Source organism: Phlebotomus papatasi, chromosome 2 (genome assembly GCF_024763615.1).
Source record: "Phlebotomus papatasi isolate M1 chromosome 2, Ppap_2.1, whole genome shotgun sequence".
Lineage (NCBI taxonomy): Eukaryota > Metazoa > Arthropoda > Insecta > Diptera > Psychodidae > Phlebotomus > Phlebotomus papatasi.
In genome coordinates, this window is record NC_077223.1 from 1262175 (window position 1) to 1289722 (window position 27548).

Sequence of the window (27548 nt, forward strand, 5' to 3'; positions counted from 1 at the left end):
TTCATAACCGATTGAAATTGGCTCAGGTTTGTCAGGAATTCCAAGACCTTTCCAACGAGCCCAAACATGACCCCATTTGGTTGAGAAATTCGATCTCCAGAGCCTTTTTAACTTTTAACCTTGAAAAATCGTTATTGATGATTTTGCGGGATTTTCTCATAAGGATGAAATGTCCGCCTGGGAAATCTCTCTCTGAGCATAAATTTCTTTGAGAAAATCCCTGAAGACAAGAACTTGTGCAGTTGCAGGGAAATGTCCTGTCCTTGATCAAAATCTCTGGCCGGAAGAGAAAAATCGTACAAAAGGTATATCGATGAGAGGTGCGGATGAGATGTCTAAAATATAGAGTTCGATCTCTGGCCATCAGAACGTGTAAAATTGTGTAACTTGACCACTCGCAGAATTTACGGGAAGTTGTTGAAACTACGGATAAGATATCCAAGTGATTATGGCCGACCCCAGGCCAGAAGAACGTGAAAAATATGTTCAAATCACGGAATTCGTATCTCTCGCACAATTTCTGGGAAATTTTCTATTTTTGGACAGAAATATTTGGCCGGAAGGGGAAATTCTGGGACAATGCGTGTATTAGTGATGGCCCTGAATGAGATATTTAAAGAATTCTGGATAATTCCTGACCGAAGCCTCTGGTAGGATGTGAAAAATCAAGAAGGAGGTGTACCTTTGAGTGCTATGAGATTTTCAAGAGATTCTGACTGATCTCTGGCCAACAGAATGTAGCAAAAGCGAGAAATCTTATAAGTCGTGAACTGACGAAATTTCAAGGAAATTGAAAAATACTAGATGAATATGAATCTAACCTGTGGTAAAGATACCAAAGTGTATGAGAATCCCCTTGTATACTTCGAAGCCCCAAAATTCTGTGATATAAAATACCTGTGGAAAGTAAGGAATCTCTGATTATCCAGAATGAAGTGACCGGATTCCTCCTCCCTTCCTTGCTCAAAGATTGACGTATCAACAAAAAATTTAATACAAATAATATATCACTCGGTGAAATCATTAAAAAAAAAGTATAATTCATTTCAAAATTAAGTTTTTCCTTAAGATGGCGCAATATGTTGTGGTATCTTCTTCTATAACCTGCAAGAAAGTTGGTGGATTGGTGTTGCCCGATGGCATATGTATCACGGTTTTAGCACTAGAGGCGTATCGTGCCGTAACAAATAAGGGGAAGTGAGGATACTTTGAGTAATGGGACTTTGAAAATCTGGACCTCACAATTATGTTATTTAGTTCCACAATTGTTTTAAAGAGCAAAATTGCATTACGGTTAAGTCCAGTTTCCCTTAAGCCCTCTACACATTGGGAGCAATTGTCGTCAAAATTGCATTTTTGCTAGAATTTTGACGTTTGCACCTAGAGCACTTCATGCAATTTCCTTAAAAAAAAAAACAATTTTTGGCAAAAAATTCCTTCAATGCAGGGAGCTCTCGACATTTCATCTTTCCATACGCTTTTGCATAGAGGTATTGAAGACTATTGGCAAGTTTTTTCTTAAAGAGAATTAATTTATCAGTCTGATATATTTCGAAATCGTGCACTAAAAGCTATCTAAAAATACATATTTCATAATGCTCGTCGAAATAATACAAGAACTACGAGCAAATTGAACTACGGCCCTTGTTCAATGTCTAGAGACTAAAGGGTGAATAACTGACCCTTAGAGTGAACAGTGAGAGGCGATCGGCAAAATTGTGCCAATCTGGAGATAAAAATCAGCAGATTCGCACTATTTTGATAAGAAATCGGCACAATTTGGCCAAAAATCGACATTTAGGCGTGTTGAACATGCCATTCTTATTCACAAAAATCGGAAGATTGGCACGATTTTAGCGTCGGTTCGCTCTTATGAAGTAGCGTTCGTTCAAGCTCGTGTAATTTCCTACAGACAATTCTAGTGATAAATTTTGATGCACTGTACTGGAAACACCAATCTCGTAAATTTACTTTCGGCAGACCGGCACGAGATCGACAAATCGGCACTCGAGAGAACCAAAATTTTGGAATATTGAGGTTTTTTCACTGTTTCAGATGGTCAAAGAGATAAAGAAAGCCATGAAGGAGTACAAGACTTTACCTTCGAGACTACTTCATCGTTGTTCTGACTTTTTTCTATTTAAAACTGTGGGGAAATTTCAAAATTCCAAAATAAACTTGATTCCAAATTATCCCATCTTACCCTACTGGTCTAAAGTTTGTACGAACGCTGTTAATATTCTGGTACCAGGAGCCTGCTGTTGATTGTTTAATTTGGTCAGCTGGATTATTGTTATTAATCGTTTCGATACACTTTATTTGATATTACAATGCAATCATTACAATGTGTCTCGTATTGAAAGCATCTGCTGAATGTAGATCGCCCAAGAATGCCTTCCCATCGTAAATGCTTCTTCCGTATTCCTGAAGTATTTTGGGCAGAAGCGGTGCATTTTATAATGTTTTATGTACCGGACGGGACTCGAACTTATAACTGTGAGAGTCGAATCAGAGATCTCATCCGCCCAAGAGCCAACTCTGAAAAAAATATCTCGTAAAAAATTGTAAAATAAGTCGATTTATATGGAAAAGTAATAAGATGTTTGGATACCCCTGTCGCCATAGGGATTCTTGTAAAATCTTTTCATTTTCAGCAAAATATTTTGTTAAAACCGAATAAGGTAAGGGCTCATAATTTTGGTAAAATTGGACATTAAAAATAAATTGATTAAAATTATGGACTTTTATTCCAATATTTGATGAATAATGAATTCTATCTAAATTATTTGTTCTTTTTGGAAGATTTTAGCACTAAATACGTTAAATTTTTTTTTCGACACTCAATTTCAATAGATGACGTTGCAAAATATATCGTTTTCTATTTTTATCTCTTTCTCTCAAAATGGTCTTGGAATATTTTCTATCAAATTGTTTATCAATTTGGTAGAAATAATAATCCCGATTTCCATGCTTTATGTTGTATATAGGAATTATACGCCGGTATGCTGTCTGCAGGAAATGGTTAAATAGGACTTTAGAGATTCTGACTACAAAATCGTAATTTTTTGGTAAATAAGAAAAAAAGAATACTGACAAAACTTTTACAAGATTTTCTATACTATTAGTAAAAAAAATGTGGAGTGTCCGGTACCAATAAGATATCTTGTTGAAAATGAAAAGATTTTACAAAAATCCCTATGGCGACTGGGGTACCCAAACATCTCGTTTACTTTTCTATATGGGGTAACAAGATTTTACAAAACTTTAACGAGCGATTTTTATCAGAGAATGGTCTTGCCTATTGCGCCACTGAGATCCCCGGTTCAGCCGGGTATTGATTCCTGAATTGTGAATCTCGAAATTCACATGGTTTTTGTCTTGGATATCAAGATTCTAAGTTATTTGAGTGTCCGATATTGTAAGCTGTCCGAAATTTTACAAAGTTCTCCTATGAAACGAAATAGGCTGAACTCTTTTCAGGGATCTTTTTAAAACTATTTCCAAGAACGTTTGATGAGAAGCATTTGACATATGGTGTGTTTATACCTTAAACGATTTTTCAAACCATCATTTGTACATCTTAATATTCAATCAATTTGAAATACCAATAATACAATCGAACAATCTATTTCAAATTTATTTTTCTATTGACTTTTGTATCCAATTGCATTGTTGAGTTAATAGCCTTTGCGACTCATAAAGAAATGAAGATATCCATCATCATTTCGTTAATTGCCAAATTTGTGGGACTCAAAAGTAACCCAATTTTGTTGTATATTTATAGGAGTTTTTTTTGGTTCTCTTCATTTCTGCGCAGTAAATCCATTTGCCAAATTCATATTTCTAATTTAAGCTGTCTAATAAGATAAAATGCGAGTTCAAAATGACGCAATAAATATATTCAAAATATATGCGTGATACGTATTAAAATATTCTTATATTGCAAGATGATGACAACGTCTTATAAAATTTTCTGTATATTTTGCGTAAATATTTTGAGAGGAATATTAAATACAGGAGATGTATTATATTATGAATAAGATGTTACAGTATCATCGCAACTTGAGAAAATGTATACAAAAATATTGGTATATTGTATTCCATTGGGGATGAAATGTGAAAAAAATTGGGAGAAGAAAGGACTTCCGACTAAAGGAAGATTCTTCTTCATAGGCTCATGACAGAGGTAAACAATTCACCTTTTGTCCTCTGGCACTTGCTTCTCATGCCACTGTCAACGACCAGAAGAAAATCTTTTTGCATATTTTAACACATTAATAGACTACAAGGCTGTATCATCAACGGTATAATGTTCTGTTCTCAAATAATCTTATATTTACAAAAATAGCTAATACCATTTGCATAAATGTTAAGGAAATTGTCTTAGTGGGGAATTACTTCAGGTGGAAAACTACTTTCATGATTGGCATTCGGGTTGGAGAGATGGGGGGGATGAAGGAGGAAAAATTAGGAAAGAATTTGACAAAATATATTGAGGGCAATTGACATAAATTGCTGGTAATGTCTGTGACAATTTCATTTCACTCAAGTTTAATTGAATTACGAGAAAAAGTCTTTTCCCGTGTGGAAATGAATGAAAAAGAATAAATTTTTGCCTTTCAGGACGACGTCAATTGCTTTTTCTTATTTTCTTCCATAAAAATACGAAACAACAACAAAATACAGACAAACACGAAAGAGCTTTTTTTTACGTCGTCTCCAAAAAAAAATAATAATAAATAAAATGATAAGGACGAAAGCCCAGTAGATTGAATGAGTCTGTAATTTTGATTCCACTTCAGCCAGCAAGAGACTTTTATTTTGCTTTAACAGCAGGGTGTGTACCAGAATCTAATTGTAATTGGAGTTTGTCTCCAAGACTGCTTTTCGTCTCAGTAGAGGCATTTCAATGGCACAAGATTCGGTCCCGTCGAGAAAATCTGCTTTAATTTTCCACAACAGTACGCCAATGAGAACACTGCAAGGGGTCAATGAATTTCATTCTTTTACACTTCACTCGTGCAGACATTTTCAATATTTCATGGTCTTTTGAATAAAAGAAAACTCTCAAGATAATTATCTATCTCTATATCGAGGACTTAAGTATTTTTCTGAGAAAGTCAAAATATCCAGCAAAATTGATCGATATTGGATATAAATTGATACGTATCAGGAAAATTTACTCATAACCCCAATTTTGATCTCTGAACTTTCCTAAGAACCAATTGACCAGAATAGTTTGGGCAATTCTCCAATCTTCACATTTTCCATTACCACAATTCATTCACAAAAGCAATCGAGTATGATTTATGATAACCGCAAAAGAGGATAAAACTTTTAACGGCTGACTTAAAGTTTGAATTGAAAGGCCTATATCTTGAAGAGATATTGTGTCTTAATAATGTAACGCAACACACAATTACGTAGAAGATGTAGAGCATATTGAAATCAAGATTTTTAAAAGAAATTATTAAAAATAACAGTGATAAGTCTAGTCTAGATAATCTTATGGTAGCTGAGATTCTTTCCCAAGAAGCAAAATAGCTGCCTTATAGAACCAAGTATTAAACAAATCTTTTAGTACACTTATAAAAGACTTAAAGTGAGAATTTTCTGTAGAAATTCCTATAGGAGCTCTTAAGATCTTTAAGAGTGCGCCACTTTACTTATAGTAATCTCAATTATGGAACCAAGAGCGTTATAAGGAAATAAAAAGATTTTTGGGTCTATAGTGCCTTACTTAAGGTATTCTACAACACTATATTAAGAAAAAATTGTTTCTTGGGTTATATGCGATGCCAGAGTAAAGAATCGCGTCGAACAAACAGTTCATAACGGTCGAAACGAATGAAAATGTCTCGAGGTGATCCTTAGGGGAAACTGGGGCAGTAGTAAACACGGGGTACCACCAAACACTGCGATTTTTTAATCGAATATTCTACTTTAGAGGATAAGACCTATCGGAATTTATAGGCACTATAGGGATGTTTGTACACTGAAGGAATGGTCGAGATAGTCCAAGTAGTTTAGAAATAAAAATTAGTGTTTAATGGTACCCCGTGTTTGGTGGTGCCCCAGTTTCCCCTACTAGTTTTGGTCTCATTCAGGACCTGTCGCTACTCACGTCTGTTACGTGCTACTGTTCTCCAATTCCCCACCCTTAATGAGCTAGCGTCCTGGTCCACGTCATCGGTCCATCCCGCAGTTCTAAAAGCTCTTTTTACTCTTTCTAGTGCTTTTTTCATAAAATCCCTTCCTTTACATTAATGTAAAAAATTAGTGTATGTGCGTCTCTGATAATCTCTAAAATTAAAGTCTTCATGGTATATAACGCAATAAATCTGTTAGAAACGAAACCAAATGAATCATTTTACATTTTTGCAATTATCGTAAGATATGCCTTAACTTTGTGCTGCAATGTGAAACTTGCAACATATTTCTATTCAAAGTCAACTAAAAGAAATTTTTCTTGAGAGAAGTATTCTCCACAAAGTTGTGGAAGTTTGCTCATAAATTCTTCCTCAAATTGTCGTTGCGACATTGCAAATTCATTTCCTACTGGAATACGATGGAATATTGCAAGCCAATTTTGAGGCGAAACTCTTTCAGAAATGCACAAAACCCATTCAGATATTTCATCTAAATTGATAAACATAATTGAAAGTGTTGCTGCGGTGCATTCATCAAGGATGAATAGTGTTTTTTTTTAAATAAGTTATCGCTAGGAATTTCGCCGGAAAAATCTTATTATTGGGGTTGAGTAGTTTTGAAATTTGCTTTGTCTTCAGCAAAATATTTTTAATCATTATGGTGCTTTACTTCTTCAATTTAGTAAAATTCAATAACTCGAATATTTGTCTATGACTGCTTCAAAGAGTAATCAGTTATAGGTGGAGGTGGGCCTATTTTGAGTAATGAGGCTATAGTGATATCTGATTTCTTCACGTATTTTTAAAGAAACTAGACTTTAACGTAAGGTAATTTTGTTCTACAAAATAATTGTAAAACTCGTATATCAATGTAGTTCCATTACTCAAAGGAGCCCCACCTCCCGCTAATGTCTGTTTTTCTCAAATTAAAATTCAATTTTATTGGGCAGAAATGGATAATTAGGGTAAGTGTACGAAATTTCGGCTAGCTTACAATTTCGGCCACTTTTTTGTTCCTCAAATTTCCATGAATTTTTAGTTTTTGCATACTCTAGTGATTTATACATTGCAAAAAATAACAAAAAAAATGTCGCTTCGGCAAACGAAATAATGTCAGGAAAAATCAAAACAAAGGAAATTTTACTCATAAAACCCATAAAACTCTTGTGAAAACTTTTGAAATATATTTAAAATGAGTCTAGGCTTAGTGAAATTAAAGTTTACTATGAAATACTTGTGAATAATGTGAATTACATTGTTTTAAACAACTGAAAACATTTCCCGCCTTGGACATTTTACTTAGACTAGATGGCGCTGTTCTCAGTGAGTAAAGCAATGCTCGAATAATAAGTGAGTAAGTGCTAATCGAAAGCAATGAAGATGTCATATTCACTTCTCCATTGCTTCTTTCAAAATCGATGGACAGAGCAAAAGTCTAGTCTGTTCGATGTGATTCTAGTGATTTATACATTGCAAAAAATATCAAAAAATGTCGCTTCGGCAAACTAAATGATATGAAAAAGACATTGGAAGAATTCCGGAAGGGCAAGGAACTATGAGAATTAAAAGAAGAAGAAGAAGAGTGCGCAAAAGTGGGATAGACATAATCCTCTAGTTCAGTAATAACCTTCCCGATTTGAGAGCTCTCTCCGGTAGAGGTTTTTCCTTTACCGATTCGAAGGTATATCAGAGAGAACTTACCTAAAAACCCGTTGGAAGTTCGAACGTTTAAATCGACGGGTTATAAAAAATGAGCAAGTTCGTAAAAAGGACATATCTTTGAGTGAAAGTGCAATTAAGACGTTCTGCCATCCTGAATTTCCACAAAACTATACAAAAATTCACTTTTTGCAGCAAACTTTGCACACTGTTGGTGACATTGTTGACGATTGGAGTGAGTGTCAAGAAAATCGAAATTCGAAATGGCAGAACAATCAGCGCTAAAACGGCGAGTACGTGAACTTGAACTTTAGGCTTCCGGTAGATTTTCGAATGGGTTTGGCTTGGCTTTGGAGTGGCTTTGTCTCTACGAAAGGTTATTACTGAACGGAGCCAATCAATATGATTAAAAATTACAAGTTTTTGAATTTTGATTTCATGAAATTTTTTTAATCCAAATGATGTTGCAGTGACATTAGTTTAGATTTTGGTTTAGAATAAGAATAAAATGACCAAATTGTATCAATCGAAACGATTTATTGACAGCATTGACATTTGAATTTAGATGTTTTTGTAGGTGGCGGCAAGAGGATAAAATGGATAAAAGTTTTAGTCCACCATGGAGTTTGTTATCAAATAGGACTGATACGACTGATACATTTCGTTATACAATTTATTCAGTGAAGACAGAACAAAACTAGTAAATTCTCTTATCTGTCAAATTTGCTAAATTACAGTAATTTATTCGAATCTCTAGTGTTCTCACATTTTTCCGGGAAACATTATAATGCACTTTGCATCAGCTTCGTGATTTTCTGTTGACACAGTACTTTATACTTGGAAGCTCTTGAAGCTCCTTATATCCTCCTTGCTTCAATATATTATGTAATATTTTCGGCAAATGTTCCCTTTTGAAAAGCGATAAATCTATCAGCAGACATTCAAAAAATATCAATGAAATAAGTTTAGGGAGAGGGAGAGTGTACGATTTATAGCCCAATATAGGGGATGTATATTCTGAGTATATATATCAAAATGAAGGGCAATTTTATGGTGTGGGAGTGACATGAAGGAGGTTCTGGAGCTAAATATCGAGATAACTAAGTCTCAATTTCACAAGCAAATTGCCTTCAATAAATTCAAATCACCAGAGAAATGAAATCACATATCGTGCCTCTTTTTTTTTCCTGCAACATGACAACTTCTGTAATGTATCGAATATAATGCTGAATCTCTTTGAAATTCCCTCTGGGTGTTGACTTAACTCAAAGTCGGAATCTCTGAAATATTAACTCTTTTCTACCCATATCTGAAAAATCACTGAGAATACTGACATTTACAGAAGGCATTTTTCCGGTCCTAGACGATTCATGGTTGTAAAATGTTCTTATCGTGATTTTTGAGGGTGACCCAGTTTATTTAAAGTATTATTTTGATTGAACCCCTCTCTCTGGAGGATGGTGTAAATAGACACTTCAGTGCCTCACTTCAATTTCTCTTTTTAACGCTGAGAGAGAGATAGGACGATGGGATGATATTCAGCTTCATCCTGGGAAAATAATCTTTTGGTAGATTGAATACGGAAATTCCATTGACGTCATCGCGGATACCTGATCACATTTTTGCACCTCTCGTCCCATCTTAATAGAAGTTAGGCATGAAATATAATTTGCGAAGAGGGAAAAAACCAAATAAAAAAAGCTATCTCGTGCTTATGTGAAATTTATGTGAATTATTCGTTGTGTTCAGGCGTAATCGTTTGAAATTACAATGTCATTCGAAATTGTCTTTGATGACGCAACGAATTTTCGAACATTAGTTTATGTTTTCGAATAGGGCAATAGTAGGGAAAATTGATTCATATTATATTCGAAGATTAGAATATTCAGTTATAATTTTGAGTAAGAATATTTTCTGTTATAATAACGATTGTCATTTCACGACTGTTGTCAAGTGACAACTTTGACAGGTTCAGCGATTGTAGTTTTCGAAGCAACTTTCGAACATTCTAAATATGATTCTCGTGAGATTTTTTCGAGATTCGAGATTCGAATTTTCGAATAAGTTTCGAGCAATCTTAAAATTATTTACATGAGATTTTTTTCTACTTTATCTTCGCATAGGTAAGACAAAATATTCCATTTTATACGTCTACTGACAATAAAATGACAGTTTTGACATCTTCAATGATTGAAATTTTCTAAGCAAGTTTCGAACGTCCTAAAAATGATTCCCGTGAGAATTTGTCTAATTTATTTCTGCATCGGTAAATCAAAGCATTCCATTTTATACGTCTATTGACAAGCAAGTGACAGTTTTGACAGCTTCAACTATTCTAGTTTTCGAAGCAACTTTTGAACAACCTAAAAATAATTTTTGTCTTTTCGTGAGATTTTTTTTCTACTTTATCTTCGCATCAGTAGGACAAAACATTCTATTTTATACGTCAGTTGACAAGCAAATGACAGTTTTCACAATTTGAACGCTTCAAATATTCGAATCATGTTTCGAACAGACGAAAAATGATTCCTGTGAAATTTTGTCTAATTTATCTCTGCATCGGTAAATCAAAACATTCCATTTTATACGTCTATGGACAAGCAAGTGACAGTTTTGACAGCTTCAACTATTCGAATTTCGAACAAGTTTCGAACATCTTAAGAATGATTCCAGGTATTTTTTTTTAAATGTATCTTCGCATCGGTAGGACAAAATTTTCCATTTTATATGTCTATGTGCAACCAAGTGACACTTTTGACAGTTTAAAAGGATTTAAATTTTCGAACAAGTTTCGAACAGCTTAAAAATCCATCACGTAAGATTTTTTTTTCTAATTTAGCTTCGAATAAGTAAGACGAAACATTCTATTTTATATATCTATTGATAAGCAGGTGACAGTTCTGACAGCTTCATCGATTTTCGAACAAGTTTCGAATATCCGAAAAATGAGTCCTGTAAGATTTTAAATTTTTTTTTCGCATCGATAGGACAAAACATTCCACTTTATTTGTGAATGTGTTAGTAAAACTTGAAGTTAAAAAAATCGACACTCAATAATCTCCCCGATTTCTCAATGAAAAATATTTTTCAAACATTTTTCCTGTGATATGACAATAGAGTATGAAAATATTTTATTTGTCGATTGAAGGCCAATATGCTGGAGGTGATTATTTCTATTGCTTTTGCCACAGTGATTCTATATTTTATGAAGAGTCATTTCTTTTATTTCCTGGGGTAATTGGGAAACGTGCGGGGTATGGTTGGGAAATGGTTCTGGGAATAATGAGGTCAATTACAAGGGAGGATCCTGCAAATTTTTCTTTTCTTTCATCTTGCCCTATTCTTATTGCAGAAAAATAAAGCAAATATTGGAAAATTTTGCTCTGCAGAGAATTTTCTGATACGGAAAAACTTCCGAATATCAGAGAGACAGAAGAATTTTAAGTTGGAAGCTTTAAATTGTAGTGATTGGTATTGGTATTTTAGATATGAGAAATATAGGCTTGGACTCTCAATTGGAGGTAATTGAAAAGCTTTCAATTTCATAAACTGTGCTTTTCCTTTCCATTTACGCATTCTACACGGTAAGTTGAGCATATTAAGTGGAAATTTGTGAATATGCTCGTGGTCAATCAGGTGAATCAGTTGGTCTAATTAAATTTAAGAGATAATTTCGACAACTCTGCTGGTTACAGCAGCATAATTCTATTTTAGAAATGCCTAAAATAGATTATTATTTGTGGTTATATTGGTATTGAAGTTGAAAATCAAGGGGCAATTCCGGCGATTCACGATTCACATACCAAAATTTATATTTCTACAATTCTGAGGAATTTTATAAAGGTTAATTAGTGTTTTTTTTAAGGTACTTGGAATAAATTATGGATCTCACGGATTAAGATTTCCAGAAAAATTTCCTGGTTTCTTGGAAATCTTTCAATATTTATAAAAAAGAAAGCTTTGAGAAATTATTATCTTAATCTAGGCAATTATCATTTTTTATACAGTGTTTTTCAAACACTTCCATTCTAACCCAAAATAAAAGTGGTAAATATTTGTTTTAAAAGAACAAGGAGTAAAGGTAATAAAATTCTTTAGGTAAGGCCTTAACTCTTTAGAAATATACAAGTTAATAAAATCACCGGTATAGGTCTCAAAATCGAAAAAATAGGCTTTTAGGGGAAAGCTTTCAGGCTTCGAACATACCGTGGCTTCGAACACTTCATATTTTTTCCATATTCCTTTAATAAATCTGACCTAACTATGGTAGTCCTTCCTGAAAAATTCATTAAAGAAATAATATGGGAAAAATACGAAAAGTTTGAAGTCAGAGTGTGTGCGAAGCCTGAAAACTATCACCTATAGTTTGCCAGAGGTATTTTTTACTTAGTTAGGTACTAAATACTTTACGTTAAATAGTTAATGGCGTTTCTCTAATTCGAAAAATTTCGTGCGAAAATTAAATTCAAATTTTCGAACATGAACAATAATAAGTAAACGGTCCTATGAAAAGCATAAATGTCTTCCAAGATATTTTACATATTGCCTGAGCTTTGTACGAAAATTTATTTTGATTATTCAAAGTCCGTTTTTGATATTCGATCATCAGCGTTATTGAGACAGAATAGAGTCCTAGTGCTGACATCCAGAGTTTCTCCAAGGAAATATATTTTCGAGGATAAGTATCGGAAGCCAAAATTGAGATGTTTTTACTTCTTGAAATGTCTCGATTGTCAAACTGTGACGGTTTTCACATTATTCACTCCATAATCACTGAGTAACTTTTGCCAGCTTTTTAGTGTGATATTTGATAAATTTTCCCCACCTTGTTCGAAAATTTAGTATGAAAAAACGAAATTGAATTTGAATTTTTCGAACTTTAACGATTTTTTGTGCAAATAGAGTTCCATTTACCTTTTATCCAAGACACTATTGGAGAGTCAAAATCTACTTCTGTTTGGGCTCACTCTAGACATTTCGAAATTCGAACATGAAGTACTTCGGCCACCATGCGGACAAAACGAGAAGTAGAAATGTCTTCTCGTAGGCTTTCGAAACTAATATTTGAATTCTTCAAACTTCAACGGTGAATGAAGCAATTGTATCTAATGATTTTTTTGAGACACCCCTCTGCAAAAATACATAATGTTTCCGTGGCAATTATAAGGAAATGGTTGAAACTGATAAGAATATTTCCCAAAATTGTCATTATAAAGATTGTAAATCATGCAAAAGACTTCTAATGACCCTTCTTTTACTGGGGTTCTCATAAACAAAAATTGCTAAGGCTATTAAAGTGAAAAGAGAATTTTTTATGTGGTACTTCAAAATGTTTTTATGCTTTTAAATCTTTAATTTGGTTATTCCAATAAACCAACTATTTGATAAAGTCACTAATTTATTTAGCTCCTCTTCTTAGCAAGAGTGAAACGTTTACGCATTTCTGGAAATCTTATGAGTCATGATGTTTTGCAAAATAAGTTAATTAGGTATTTTATCACGTGACAATAGAATATTAATGCAAACTGGATGGTTGTCAATGTATCTGGTTAACGACCAACAAGAAGACATTAAACGGCTATCGTTTAGATTTTCTCAAGACATTTGCCAAAACAATAGCACGTGAAATAATTAAAAATTTGTTGTTCAACTAAAGGAAGGTCGGTATGTAATTCTACTTTATTATAAATACTAGGAAATTCTTTTTCTGAATCAGTTTAATCTAAATCTTCAAAGCTATCCACATTATTTTTCCGTGGATCAAAAATAAAATTGACCAATCATCATGAAATCTGTGGCTAATTTTTTGGTTATCTGTGCAGTTTTTGCTTCAGTTTTGGTTTGTAATTTTGTAATTGTGAATTTTCCATTTGGCATATGTACTATTTGGGGTTTTACGATCACAGGGACGTCCTGGAACTTTGACAGAGGATGTGGTAATGTTTAAGGATGAATGCATGAGGGAGACTAATATATCGTCTGATTTGCTGAGAAATTTTACTGAAGGAGACTATTCAGTTGAAAGACAAATTGGCTGCTATTCTGATTGTCTGTCCATCAAATTGGGATTCCTGCAAGATGATCGTACATTGAACACTAATGGTGTTATTGAAATGCTTTCAACCGAAATTCCCAGGGAGGCAGTGGATGAGTTTGTGAAAAAGTGTGCTGGAAAAATTGGGAAAAATCAGTGCGAAATTACCCTAAACTGGATAAAGTGCGATGCATCCGTTGCTAAGAAGATTTTCCAATAATTCGTTCATAAATAATGAGATGCTTGTGTTATACTCTTATACTCTGGGGAATGTTGATGTTTTTTTTTCATGAAAGTTTAATCAGAAATAAAAAGAAATTATGGAATTTATTTAGAGGTTCTTTGTACTACATTATTTACTTAAACTCAAAAGTGTAGCAAAGAGTTCCAGTTTTGCAAAGTGGTCGAACTCGTGACTTAACCCTTTAAGGACGAGAAGCTCTCCGCTGAGCGAAATTCAACGAAATCAAGTTTCCCTCGATATTTTAGCCTAAATAAGAGATTTACGGTTAAAAAGAAATTTTCCCATCCCTAGGAGTCCTCGAAAACTATGGGTCATATATGACCCAATCGTCCTTAAAGGTAGAAAAGCACAAAATTTTCCAGACGACTAGTTTACTCGTTTGCTCTGTTATTTTTTAAGGTTAAATAACTTAAATATATTTGTAATAATAAAAAAAATATTTAGAGTACTAGTAAAAATTAAAACGATCAAAAATTAATTTTAAAAAATCTCATTCAATTTTTTGTCTTAAAGAATCTTGAAGACTGGTAAACAAAAACAATAATTTTTATGAAAAAAATGTATTATTGTTTACTTTATTTTTAATTTTTATGATATTCATCGAAACAAATTTCGCATACTGGTAAGGTAACACTGAGATAAGTGTCGCATGCCTCACAAATACTAATAAAAAATACTAATTAAAAATAGTTCGATCACTGAGAAAAAAAGGAGTGCGATTAACTTTTTTTCCTCGTAACTTTAACACTTTTTAGGTATAAATATATACCAACATTTTTAATGTTAATTTTACACCTTTTGAAGTGTAAAAGTAACATGACAAAGTGTAACTTTAACCCATAATACACCTAAAAAGCATAATATTTACACCGGTTTCGGATCAATAACGCATGGTAAAATTAACATTTCCGGAATGTTATTTTAACTTTTTCGGATTTCTCTCAGTGATTGACAAACAAATTAGCTGCTATTCAGATTTTCTCTCCGTCAAATTGGGATTCCTGCAAGATGATAAGGCGTTGAACAATAATGGAATTATTGAAATATATTCAATAGGAATTCCTAGAAAAGCTGTGAACGAGCTTTTGCGTTAGTAGACGTGCTAAAAATCAATGCGAAATTTCTTTGAATTATTTAAAATACGATGCATCTGTTACTAAGGGGATTTTTCAATAATCTCGTTATAACCTTGTGAGACTTGAGAAACTTGTATTACTCTCATGCTCTCGGGAATGGTGATGTTTATGCACGAAATTTCCACAGAATGCAAATGACTGCATGCAACAAAATATTTACTCTAGGGTCTATTTAGATGAACAATATTTGTTTTAAAATTTATGTCTAAATTGTCAACTTCATGTAGGAAAATTAATATAATGTAGTTGAGATTTTTGACTTAAAGCTTGAGAACTAAAAATTGAGAATAGATGCCACCGCCACTCATGGAAAGGAACAGTGCCTTCACGCGGGGGAAAGACTTGTCAGTGCTACTGAAGTCTCTGAAATTGAAAATATTTTTTATGTAAACAATTTTTTTTTATAACTTTTTAGTCAATTCGTGCTTCTTGATTTAGAGTCGAGACTAAAAAAAATTGAGAACAGTCGGCAGTGCCACTTGCGGCAGAAAATAGTGCCCTCTCGCGGGGGAAAGAGTTGCCAGTGCTACTGAACTCTCGGAAACTGAAAATATTTTTTATGTAAATAATTTTTTTTGATAAGTTTTTAGTCAATTCGTGCTTCTTGATTTGTGGTCGAGACGAAAAAAATTGAGAACAGTCGGCAGTGCCACTTACGGCAGAAAACAGTGCCCTCGCGCGGTATAAAAATTCACCGGTATTTTAATTGTAATTTTTTATATGTCTATATCTTCATTTTGAATTTAAAATTAAACCAGGTATCTCTCTCGAGTTGGGAGTTATGCGAATAAGTGAATCAGGAATTCTTTGAGTAGGAAAAAGAATTATGCAATACTTAATTTCAATAACATAACTCTCTAAAGTTCTTCACTGATTATATCAAACAATCAACTTTTCTCTTTAGCTATATTATTTCGATACATGCCCCAGAAGTTTTTCTCTCGACTTTTCCAGTCTCGTAAAAGTGTTTGCAGAATTTTCCGGAAGTATCCTGCAGTGCTGTGCAAAATTCGTTAAATTTCCATCAAACTTAATTCCTCTAATGTGCTTTTAAGTTCACTGAGTGAAGTGTTTGAATGGTGGATTTTAGCTATCATTCTGTGCTTTTATGGTAATTCTTCTGTACTACTTATTATTAAATATGAATGAACTCAATATTAGGGTATTTTGAGATTATTGTTATTTTTCTACTTCCATTTACTCTACCTCATTCTAAATTTATTTGGGTGTATTTCTTTGGGTTATTCGCTAAAGCTTCATATGAAAGACAATTCTCGTCCTTCACAATTCATTCAGTGAATTATTGAAGAGTAGAAAATGAAAGTTGTAAACATTCGTGAACATATTTTACGGCCTAGGACGCAAAGGAAGTTGAGGTGCAAGGGGAATGATGCGTAAGTGAGAGAAAACATGAGGAGATTATTAATAAAAGCGTCAGATGGAAAGCTTTTCTTTTTCCACCCCCTCAAAGACACGTTTGGCTCATCTTCGGCTCAAGGGCAATATTAATAAATTCAGAAACAATTTCCACCCACTGGAAAGGCGGAGACGGATGTGGAATAAAGTGTAAATCTGCTTTTATTTGTGGCAACATGTTTTGTTAGGGGTTGTTAAGGGGTGTATATTTTGCTTTACAACATATCTTCAGTATTTCAACCAGAAAACGGTGTAATAACATTGAAATATTTCATATTCCGATATTAATTTGCAGACTTCTGCTAAACCATTTTTTAAAAATGCCCTTGAATTATTCCGAATAACGCTTTTTTGAGGTCAAATATTGTTCAGATCTAGAAAGTGCACTTTGCTACTGAAAGTCAAAGTCTGTAGTTGAGTAAAATCAAATAAAGGACTTTAGCGCCTAAAATTCAATAGACTAAATAGTTACTAACTCAATTAAAGACCAGTAGGGTAAGGGCTCATAATTTTGACCAGTCTGCTTATAAGCATCTAATAATGCTTATAAGCTTATAAGCAGCTTATAAGCATAAATCTACAGATTCTCGGCAGAATTTCTGCATAGGAAATCTGCATAGTCTCCATTGTCTCAACAAAAATATTGTTGATTTATCAATAAACTGCAGAATTTACGAAGAAAATGGTATGCTCTGCTTAACAAGCATTACCCATTAAACATTTTAGATAACTAAAAAGATGCGAGCAAAAATACTAATTTCTTAAAAATCGCGAATGGAATGATACAAAAAACACGAAAATTTAGAAAGATATCATTTTACTATATTTTCTACTTATAACACGGCATCGCAGAATTCTTTATTTTATATAAACGTTGTGATATCACTAAGAATCACTCTATTAAATTTTCCAAACTTCAGTGAAAAATATTCCATCTTTTCAGACACAGCTGTCTGGAAAGTCTGGAATGTAGAAAAAATCTACAGAAAATCGGCAAAATATCTACAGAAATTCGTCAGAGTATGAACCAGGATTCGTCAGAGAATCTGCAAATCTTGACGAATCTTGGCCCAAGCCCAAATAAAATTCGTAGGAATATCTACAGATTTATCAGCAGATTTTTGGCAGAGGTGTAGATATTTTCTGCAGAAATCTGAAAGCTATCTGTCGAAATTATTTGACGGAATGTGTTTCAATGGAATGCAGAAATTCTGCAGAAATTCCGCAGATATTTCGCAGATATTTCGCATATTCCGCAGATATTCCGCAGAAACTCCACAACAATTACAAAAGCATCCCTAAAATTGCACTAGTAAAAACAAAAGGGTCAAATTAATCCTTTTACGAAAAAATGGATCATATTTGATCATTTGAAAGGTTCACTTGTATCTTTTGAAATTTTATATGCACATTTATCACGTTAGATTATGTTTTATCGTGAACTTATTATTCAGTTCATATTTCTGTCATCTGAGCAAGAACTAAAGATGTCTTTTTCATTGTTTTTATTCGTTTATTCCAGAGTTAAATAGGTGTCAAAACAGTGATCCTTTCAAGGGATCCTCGGTGACCCTTTCATTTTTACCAGTGTGTAAGTTAGATCCCTAACTGCGGAATTTCTGTGGAATTTCAGCAGAATATCTGCAGAATTTCTGTGGAAATTCCACATAATTTCCTTAAAATTTCTGGGGAATTTCTGCGGAATTTTCACAGAATAACTTCGGAATTTCTGCGGAATTTCCGCCGAATTTCCGCCGAATTTCTCTAGCTTTGCGGCCTCTACCGCTACGCGGAGATATCTCATCTCGGCAGCTTGTATTTTTGATCTTATACATGCGGTCATTGCCCAAATGTCATGAACATAGGTGAGAATATAGGAATGAATACAGCTTTGAAAACCGATAATGTAGCCGAACGACTAAGCTTGGTCTTCCTCAATACGCTTCTGCCAAGCTCCTTCATTACTGCAGAAGCTTGACCGATTCACGACGATTGAATTGAATTTGAATTTGAATTTTATTCATGCCCAAAAATACAGAGTACTTGCATAGGACTATATTATAAATGTTGTCTTAATATAAATTGAGTTTGTATCTAATTCGGAAAAATATAATATTAGCGGATGAGAAATCAAGAAAAAAAAGTTACAAGTGTTTTAGATTATTATTAATTAACATTTTGAGATTATTGATATTTAAATGATCGTTTAAGTGAAGTCTTGCTTGAAATTTATTGTAAAGTGATACTGTAGAAAATGTTACTGAGTTTAATCCATATTTTGTTGTAACTGGTTTGGAAATGTCTATAGTGTTATATTTTCTAGTATTGTTTTTTGTTACATTAGAGTGCTAATTGTTCCAAATGTAACCCATGGATGTGAGCTGTTCTTTAGAACGTTCAGTACACATTGAGTGGTCCAATATTGTCTGATATTGGAACTTAATTATTATTACACTTATTGGACTTCGCAAATATGATCATATCTACGCATTTACGGACTCGGTATCCATTACTCGGTAATGGATGCCCGTGCAGTGGATTTCTTCGCCAGACTTCTTTTTGTGGTTGCTCGATAATCTTCCAGGTCTTCGTGTCTTCGTGTCCCCATGTGCCTGAATCAGAGAATCATAATTTTCGAAACTTTACTAATGCTTTGCCCAGGGAGGGAAACAGGGGGTTTAGGGTTTATCTTGAATCATGTGACCTACGTCACCTTGTCCTAGCTTTATGTGTAGGACCATTCTCTGTACTGTACAGTGGACAGTGTGCCCCAATCTTTGTTAATGCTTACCCTTATTAAAAGAGTTTTTTTTTTAAATGTTTTTCAAGACTTTGTGCATATTTCCAAACTGAGTGATTGAGTAGAACACAATGCTTCACAGTTATAACTATATTATTCGATTATAGAAAAGGAACAGAAAATGTAATAAGGGATTAATGTATGAGTGTCGCGAAATAATGGCAACCCTTATCACCTTTGACTTGGAAGATTCCTAATGCTCTCAATTTTGTAGAACATAATAACTATCCAGTAGGGGGAAGTGGGGCTATATTGAGCTGTGGGGTTACATTGATATTCGATTTTTTCTCATAATTCTAAAGGAAACTTTGCCTTAACGTAATATAATTTAGATAGACAAAACAATTGTGAATCCAAATAAAACAATTATAAAGATCAGCTGCCTTTAGAAATATGCGAAAAAATTGTATATCAATTTAGCCCCACAGCTCAATATAGCCCCACTTCCCCCTATAAATAAAATTTAAAAAAAGGTCAGAAAAACTGTCAATCAAAATATTGTCACGATAGAAAGTCTTATTGTCTTTGATGGGTCTTCCGGCTCTTTCTCCAAATAAAAAAAATGTACCTTTGGCCAAATCACTTCTATTTGAATTTTCGGTAATGTTCTACCCTCTTTTTCTTCTTGGTAAATTCCATCTAATAGCACATCTATTATGCATACCAATCTGTTTGTCTAAGCAAAATTACCATACGGTGGAATTCGATTTTGTGACTGGGCTGTTAAGTGGCCCTATTGTGCTGTCTCACCTTGGGTTATAGTGCAACCCTTTGGGCGCTGGGAAGTCTTTGCATAATTTTCGCTGAAGCCTTGAATGGTGTAAGAAGTGAAAATCCCACAAGTTTGAGGTATATTTCGATTCTATGCCAGGTTGTATTGTGTGAGGGGATAGAGACAATGCTGGGTGACCTACATTTTATCGCGCTGCTTTCTCCTGGGGTCGGGTTTTCTCCCTTAGACACAATCAACGTCATCATCACCCATCGTCATCATCATTGGGATGCGGATTAATGGGAGCCTCCGGAGGTGGGTGACAAATCCACCTCTCATGTAAAATTGAAAGGGCGTACGAAGGAGAATCTTGAGGTGGGATTGAGGTGGATTTTACGTGCCTCTAGTGAATGGCTTAACCAGTAAAATGTGACGCTGAATTGCAAACATTATTCCATGCGTGTGCTCTACTGCCGACACTACTCTTTTGTCACCAGTAGAGCAATATGGGAAAATCTCGTTAGTCTACTAAATCCCATGATGATACTGTGTATAAAAATAACGCATAATTTTGCTCTGTATTACTTTCAATCATCTCTCAATTAGCATTATTTTGTCGAGAGATTATGGAGGAAATTCTGTATCACTCAACCGTATTAATCAATTTTCGAATGCGATTACGGATCCTATGTATACGGAATAATAATTATTGTGGATTTTATTCTTTTAATTTTACGAAATATAAAATTACACTGAATGCTAATGGGATATTGGACAGATTTTTAGATTGTCGAGTGTACGATCTATTTAACAATTGTTTGCTTAGGCGATCTACGGTCCTACTGAAAAGTCCAGTTCTTTTGTTGCTCTTTCTCCATTATAAGGTAAAATTTGAAATTCCGAAGAATGCAGAATTCGGACAAACAAATTTGGAGTTTAGAGATCTCTCTTAAAACTTGATGAAAAAAGAAATAGGGGACCTGTACCAAATTTCGGCCAGCTTGCAACTTCGGCCACTGCTTTTGTTCCCCTAATAGGTTTATAAGTGCAAAATAAATAAGTGATAATCTATGTAGTTTTAACTGTATTATTAGATCCTTTATCAACTAAATTATTCCATAATAGTTATATTGTGTATAAGGCCTTGGACCTATAAGCATTAGCTGGATTATTAACAGTCACCAGGGTTGTGCTTTTACCTAGTAAAAAAATATTTTTTTACATTTTACATGTAAAAAATATGTAAAGTGTAAAAAAGGAGAATTAAGCATTTTTGAATCTTTTAAACATTTCCTGTAAGCAATATCAATATTGATATTGCTTACGAGGAATATCAAGAAAACATTCTTGGGAAAGCCATGAACAATATTTTGTTATGGAAGCCTATAGATGTGAAGTAAGTCAGCGATTTTGTACACATAAAACATACTCTCTGTGGTAAAATAACATTACTATTTTCTAATTAATCGTTCTTCTTCCACTGATAGGTATTTGAGAATGTTGCCTGTATTAAATCCTCAACATGTTGATTTTTTTACCTTTAACGTATAATAGAACCAAAATTAATATTGTTAGTAAACATGTAAAGCGATGAGACTACTAACCAAATTCAATACTTTTGCTGCTCATTTTAAACTTTTTACTGACCATTTTTTATTTTTTACTGACCACTTTTTGTTTTTTACTGATCATCTTTTACTTTTTACTGATCATGTTTTATTTTTCACTGATCACTTTTTACTTTTTACTGATCATGTTTAATTTTTTGTTGACCACTTTTCATTTTTTACCGACCGTTTTTAATAAAGTACTGCTCTTTTTTTTTAATTTTTTATTGATCTTTTTAAATTTTTTGCTGCCCTTTTTTATTTTTAACTGACCATTTTTTATTTTTTACTGATCATTTCGAATTTTTTGCTGACCAATTTTGACTTTTTACTGCTCGTTTATCCAATTCCAAAAAAATACTGTTTAATAATTTCTTATAGTATAATATACATAGGTTAATTTTAACAGACTTTGATATAATGACACGTAAAAGAATTTGCGATTTATTATATTTGTAACATTTGCAATAATTGCAATGTAAATATAATACAGTGATATATTGTCTACATTACTGATTATCATTTATTCAGAAATTCAAGTGCTTCAAATAGAAGGGTTGATCAAGAATTATTTAGCTGTTTTTGTGTATTGAAAAAGTCAATCAAAACTCCAGGAGGGCAGGAAAAATTAAGGACTTTGTGTTCGTAATACATGGGGTTAAAACACACAACGCAAAAAATAAAGCCGCAATATATATTTTTAAAGGCATAGAACTGGCACTGCTTCAGCATAAAACGGTTAATATTATGTTCAAATCCCGTAAAGATTAGGCTTAAAATGATTTCACTTGCATGTAACACACTCATAGCTTCAACACGAAAGGGTTAAAATTGGAAATAAAGAGCGCACAGCTTCAACACAAAACGGTTAAAATTGAATATAAAATCCTCACAGCTTTCGAATGAATCGTTTAGCAATTTAGATCGTTTTTACTCGGGTTCTGTGCAGATTTTATTAAAAATCCATATATATCCATATGTTTTTAGAATATTATCACAGAAACATTCATTACCACAGAATCAGTGTTAGCAAGGAAACACTGATTTTCTTCATGAACAGTGTTTTCTGGATTGTGATGTTTTGGACAAGGTATATAGCAAAATCCCAAAAAAATTATCGTTTTGAAGAGAGCAGGAAGTTTTAAAGGTTAGAGGTTTTTCTACTATGTAAAAAATGATGTAAAATGTAAAATATAAAAAATTCGCCCAACCCTGACAGTCACGGTTCTGGCCAAAATCCCAAAATCTCAAATTTCGAAAGCGAAGATATCGAAGAAACAAAATCCAGAATGGGTCGAAATTTCGAATAAGTCAAAATTTCGAAAAGACAAAATCTCAAAAACTAAAATTCCGAATGGTCATAACCCTGAAAGAGACACAATTATACAGATGTTAATCTGTAGAATTGTTGTAATTGATTCTTAAACTTTCTTAAATTAGGAATTTTGGCTATTTCGGAAACTTGGCGTTTGGAATTTTGGCTTCCGGAGTTTTGCACTTCGAGATTTTGGTTTTCAAGATTTTGGTTTTCGGAACTTTGACTTTTAGAGATCTTTGCTATTCGGCATTTCGAACCATTCGGGATTTTAACCTTTGCAGAATTTGTGAGTTCGTTTTTTTAGCTTCCGGGATTTTGGCTTTCCAGATTTTGGCGTTGGTAATTTTAGTTTTCCGGTATTTTGGCTCGTCAAGATTTTAGCTATTCGGGATTTTAACCCATTCAAGATTTTGGAGTTTTTAGGATTTTTGCGTTCCATATTTTAGTTCCCGGAATCTTAGCTTTCTATATTTGGACCTAATTATCTTATCTGTGTCATAATAATTGAATAGCAGACAACAGAACAAACTGATTTAATTTACTCAAAAGCGTTTCCAAATTCCAGAAAATGGGTTTGGGTTAGTACCGGTAGTGAATCGATTAAAAACCGGAAATTGATTTTCTACTGCAACTCCTACTATTATGTTTCAGTTTAAATTCTTTGCTGAACTAAAACAAAAAACCTATTTGAATCACTGAGTGGCAAAAGGAAAGTCAAACATAAACAAATCCTTTATATCAACAAGACTTCCAACATTGCAACAAAAGTTCTATATGCCTACACTCGAATAAAAGGAAAATACTTGGAAACATAAAATCAAATTGAAATATGCAGTGCATGTTCCTTTGTTCACATTTTCTATTGTTCGCTGACAATATTAAGTGAAACACCTCTGTCTCTTGGTATCCAAATGCAAATGTCTCTCCCGCAATTCTACCGTGTTAAACTTGAGGAATACGGAATGTCCTGTAAAGAGCAAATTTCCATTATTTTTTCTTCCCTTCGAATATTAAATTTCATATTACGTAGACAATAAATTATTCATTGAATGTTTCTCTGTGGGAGTCACACGAAATTCTTCAGAGAATTTCCATCCAATTATGGAAAAGTTGCAGCATCTTTTCTAATGCTATTTCTTCTTTTACGAGCAAAAAAGAAAGTCATTCTTCGTTGCTCTGGGAGATTACTTTTGTCTTTTAAAAAATACCAACAAAGATTGTTTCTGCAAAAGTTGATGTTGTTATTATAGAAGTTTGATTAAAGCAGTAGAAGTCTTAAAAAAAACGAAATTTTGATGATTCTGCGGGTATTCTTTGTAAGACAATTTCTCTACTTATTCTTTTGCATTTAGGAGTGAAACGTACTATGCGTTGAATACCAAGCACTACTTTTTAAATACTAATTTACTTTAAAATACTAATTTTAAGGAGTTATTCAACATTCAACTATTTAAAAAATATTTATGAAAATAAGACAAACATCAGTACTTAGCGAATAGCGATATTAATATGTCATGACTAAACCTTAACACTAAGTACTTAATTAAGTACCTTGTTGACGGTTTAGGCCGTCTTGAGACCTAAGCTTTAGTCCAGTTCCCGTCCCGATGGTATTTGAAGTTTAAAATAGCATGCAATTTTATTAGTTTTTTCAAAATTTAATGGATCACTGGTTAATTATGTGTCCATCGCATTCTTTAATCCAGTGTCCGCTTTTTGTCACCATTTGTCGCTAGTGTCGCCCATAAAATGCTTGAATTAAGGACTGAATGAGTAATTATCAAGGACTTATTTTATACACTTGGACAAAACCCGTTTTTAAGAGCATGGGCAATGCCATTAATTATGGCATTGTGCTAGTAGTTTACCTTGTGTTAGCTGGGACCTGTCAAAGAATCAGGCCTAGTCTAACCATTTCAAGATTTATTACCGATCAAATTTTTTTTCACTTTCTGTTTTTTTTATGATTTTGACCTTATATTACTTAGTAATTATCACTTCTTGACTTATTTTTAACATTTATTTTTTTTATGATTGCCTCTCTATTCATATTTTTGACAGAAAGAAAATATAGAAATGACGTTTCGTTAAGTGTGAATCATCTCTAAATCCTAATTCTTAGCTAATACACTTCAAGTACCACAAATTGATTTTTAGTTAGGCTTTGACTGAAAGTTAGGCTTTGATCTTGACCAACAACAAATTCTGAAACTAATATTTCAAGATTTTAAGACGTCAAATTTCTTATTTTCTTGAAATAATTTCAAGAACCTCTCGGCGGTGCTTGGAATTTTCAAGATAGTAACAATTTGAAGAATTTAATATGGAAATGACTATTAATGACGAATATTTTAATAAGAGATGGTTCAAAAAGAGAATTATTTTGAAAAATACTGTGTTTGACCTTTTAATGTACATATCGAAGTACGCCACCATGAGGATACCTGCAAAATAACCACATCTTGCATAAGCATTTCTTGGTTTATTACAGGTCACAAGTTTTTGGTTTGCACTTCCTGTACTCCCGTTTATGGCCTCTCATTTATTCTTTAATACGTCCTATAATTTATTTTTCTAATTTTTATGACGAAATTTCAACAAATTCAACAGAGAAATGAAGTTATTTGTCAGAAGTGACGTTTCGTTAAGTGTGGAAAATCTTAACATCTTGGTTCTTAGCTAAGACATTTTAAGTGCCATAAATACTTCGCGTCAGAATACGAAATCTTGATTTTGGAAATATTTGACAGCTTGAAATTTTGATCTTGATTAGATAGATAGATAGATTTATTGTCATCAATGCTCTGCGATACATAAATAATTAAAATTACAAATATTTTTCTGCGGCCACCGCCGTCTAAGCGTTGGTTACCAACCTACTCCAGAGTGAAAACGGTGGAAAACTCCTTCTCAGGTTGTGATTTTGGTCTCAGAATTGAGGCCATTGACTTTTCAGTGCTTCATTCTTCCGCAATATTTGGTTTTACATTCTGAACGTTACGATTATCAATAATGTACTTAAAAAGCTGTATGGTGTGCGTCTCAGCTCACAGTTAAAATTTTATCGTTAAGTTTTTTACCAAATTAATTCCACTTTGCTCTTATCTAGTTTTAATCTCTCAACATGTTTATATTTTTTGTTAAGCCTTATAAAACTCTATTTGACTTTTAATCAGAAATATACTTTAATTTTTTTAATGGCATACTCCTGAGCATACTCATTAATTTTTGTCCTTTTTCTTTCTTTCTAGGTAAGTGCCTTGACGGATGAATTATGAAGACGAATTAAGGCAGGATTTATGGTTCGTTAATGTAACAATGTTCGTTATCAAAACTCAAATATTTGTATATAAGCTCTATTGTGATGAGTTTTATGTGTCAATTAACTCAAGATGAATTTCTTTAAATAAGTTATAGCTTTTTGAGGGAAGAAAATCAGACAATAAAGATGTCAATTACCTTGATGATTGGGTAGTATTATTTCTCCTCAAATTTATTTTCAATTTCCTTTTCACCCAGCAATAAATAGGAATTTTGTCAAATCAGGGCTGTTAGAAATTTTATGGGTTGGGAGTGATAAGAGAAATGAATGAATGGATTTTCCGAATGATTTGAGGGTTCTGTTGTCAAGTATTTTCAACTCATTTGGCATTTTAATTAGGGGTAACACTTTGTACGAGCATATTTTGTGTGGTATAGAGAAAAGGGTTGATACGGGTATTTAGTTACGTCTTGCTGTGTTTCTCAAGACATTTTGGTTTTGTAGAGCTTTTAAGCTTCGGTTCTATTTGAGGGGGAACATGGTATAAACATGGGTTGTTCTATTCATGAGAAATTCGAAATCTCACAACAATTGCTGTTGATATTGTCCCAAATGAAATTAACATAATGTTGGGTGTAAATTAAGAATGAGAAAGCTAGAAAGGTACGGGTGAAATTCTTATTGGAAGTTTTTTCTGAGATTTTGCTATTTGTAGAGCTTTTATTTGCATATGAAAAATCACCTCTGTGCGAGTTTGAATTCCATTTCTTAAGCTGTAACACGTTTGTAACCAGTCAAATTCTTTCCTTTGATCGTTGGAGAATTTAGAAAAAAAAAATGTCATCCTTTTTTCATGACACGTGCGGTGGTTTCGCAATATCCTATCCGCATGTTACAATTTCCATTCCGAGTGATCCGTGCCTTTGACGCTTTTTTCTGTAGAAAAAAAAATAGATGATTTCTTATGAATTCCACCTCCCAACCCACACTAAATACTCACAAGGCAGACAGAAACGGAATACTCAGGAATCAGTATTCAGGATATCTTATATCAAGCGCTTTTTATTGCCTGCGACATTATAAGAAATTCACATGACTTTGTATGTTTACTTAACTAATAAAATGTACGTGCAAAGCTCGAGAGACCCAATTATTTTACTTCTTTTTTGAAAGTCAATTTTTAATGTGTTTTGCTTCTCGAATGTAAATGT

General features: G+C 33.3%; 2 protein-coding genes across 7 annotated transcripts in view; both read left to right on the forward strand.

Annotated features, from left to right (window-relative positions):
• LOC129802080 (solute carrier family 12 member 4) overlaps positions 1-27548 on the forward strand; it is a 215325-nt gene that overhangs the window by 120480 nt on the left and 67297 nt on the right. The gene's annotated exons all lie outside the window — the stretch shown is intronic.
• On the forward strand, positions 13536-14112 carry LOC129802124 (uncharacterized). Its single transcript, XM_055847708.1, has 2 exons — positions 13536-13647; positions 13715-14112. Exons 1-2 carry the CDS (start codon positions 13594-13596, stop codon positions 14060-14062), a joined length of 402 nt encoding a protein of 133 aa, XP_055703683.1. The 5' UTR covers positions 13536-13593; the 3' UTR covers positions 14063-14112.

Excerpts from the sequence above, each read along its gene's own strand:
- LOC129802124 (XM_055847708.1), top strand. The coding sequence starts at position 13,594 with ATGAAATCTGTGGCTAATTTTTTGGTTATCTGTGCAGTTTTTGCTTCA. Across the intron at positions 13,648-13,714 it reads CAGTTTTTGCTTCAGTTTTG|GGACGTCCTGGAACTTTGAC; the intron begins GTTTGTAATTTT and ends TTACGATCACAG.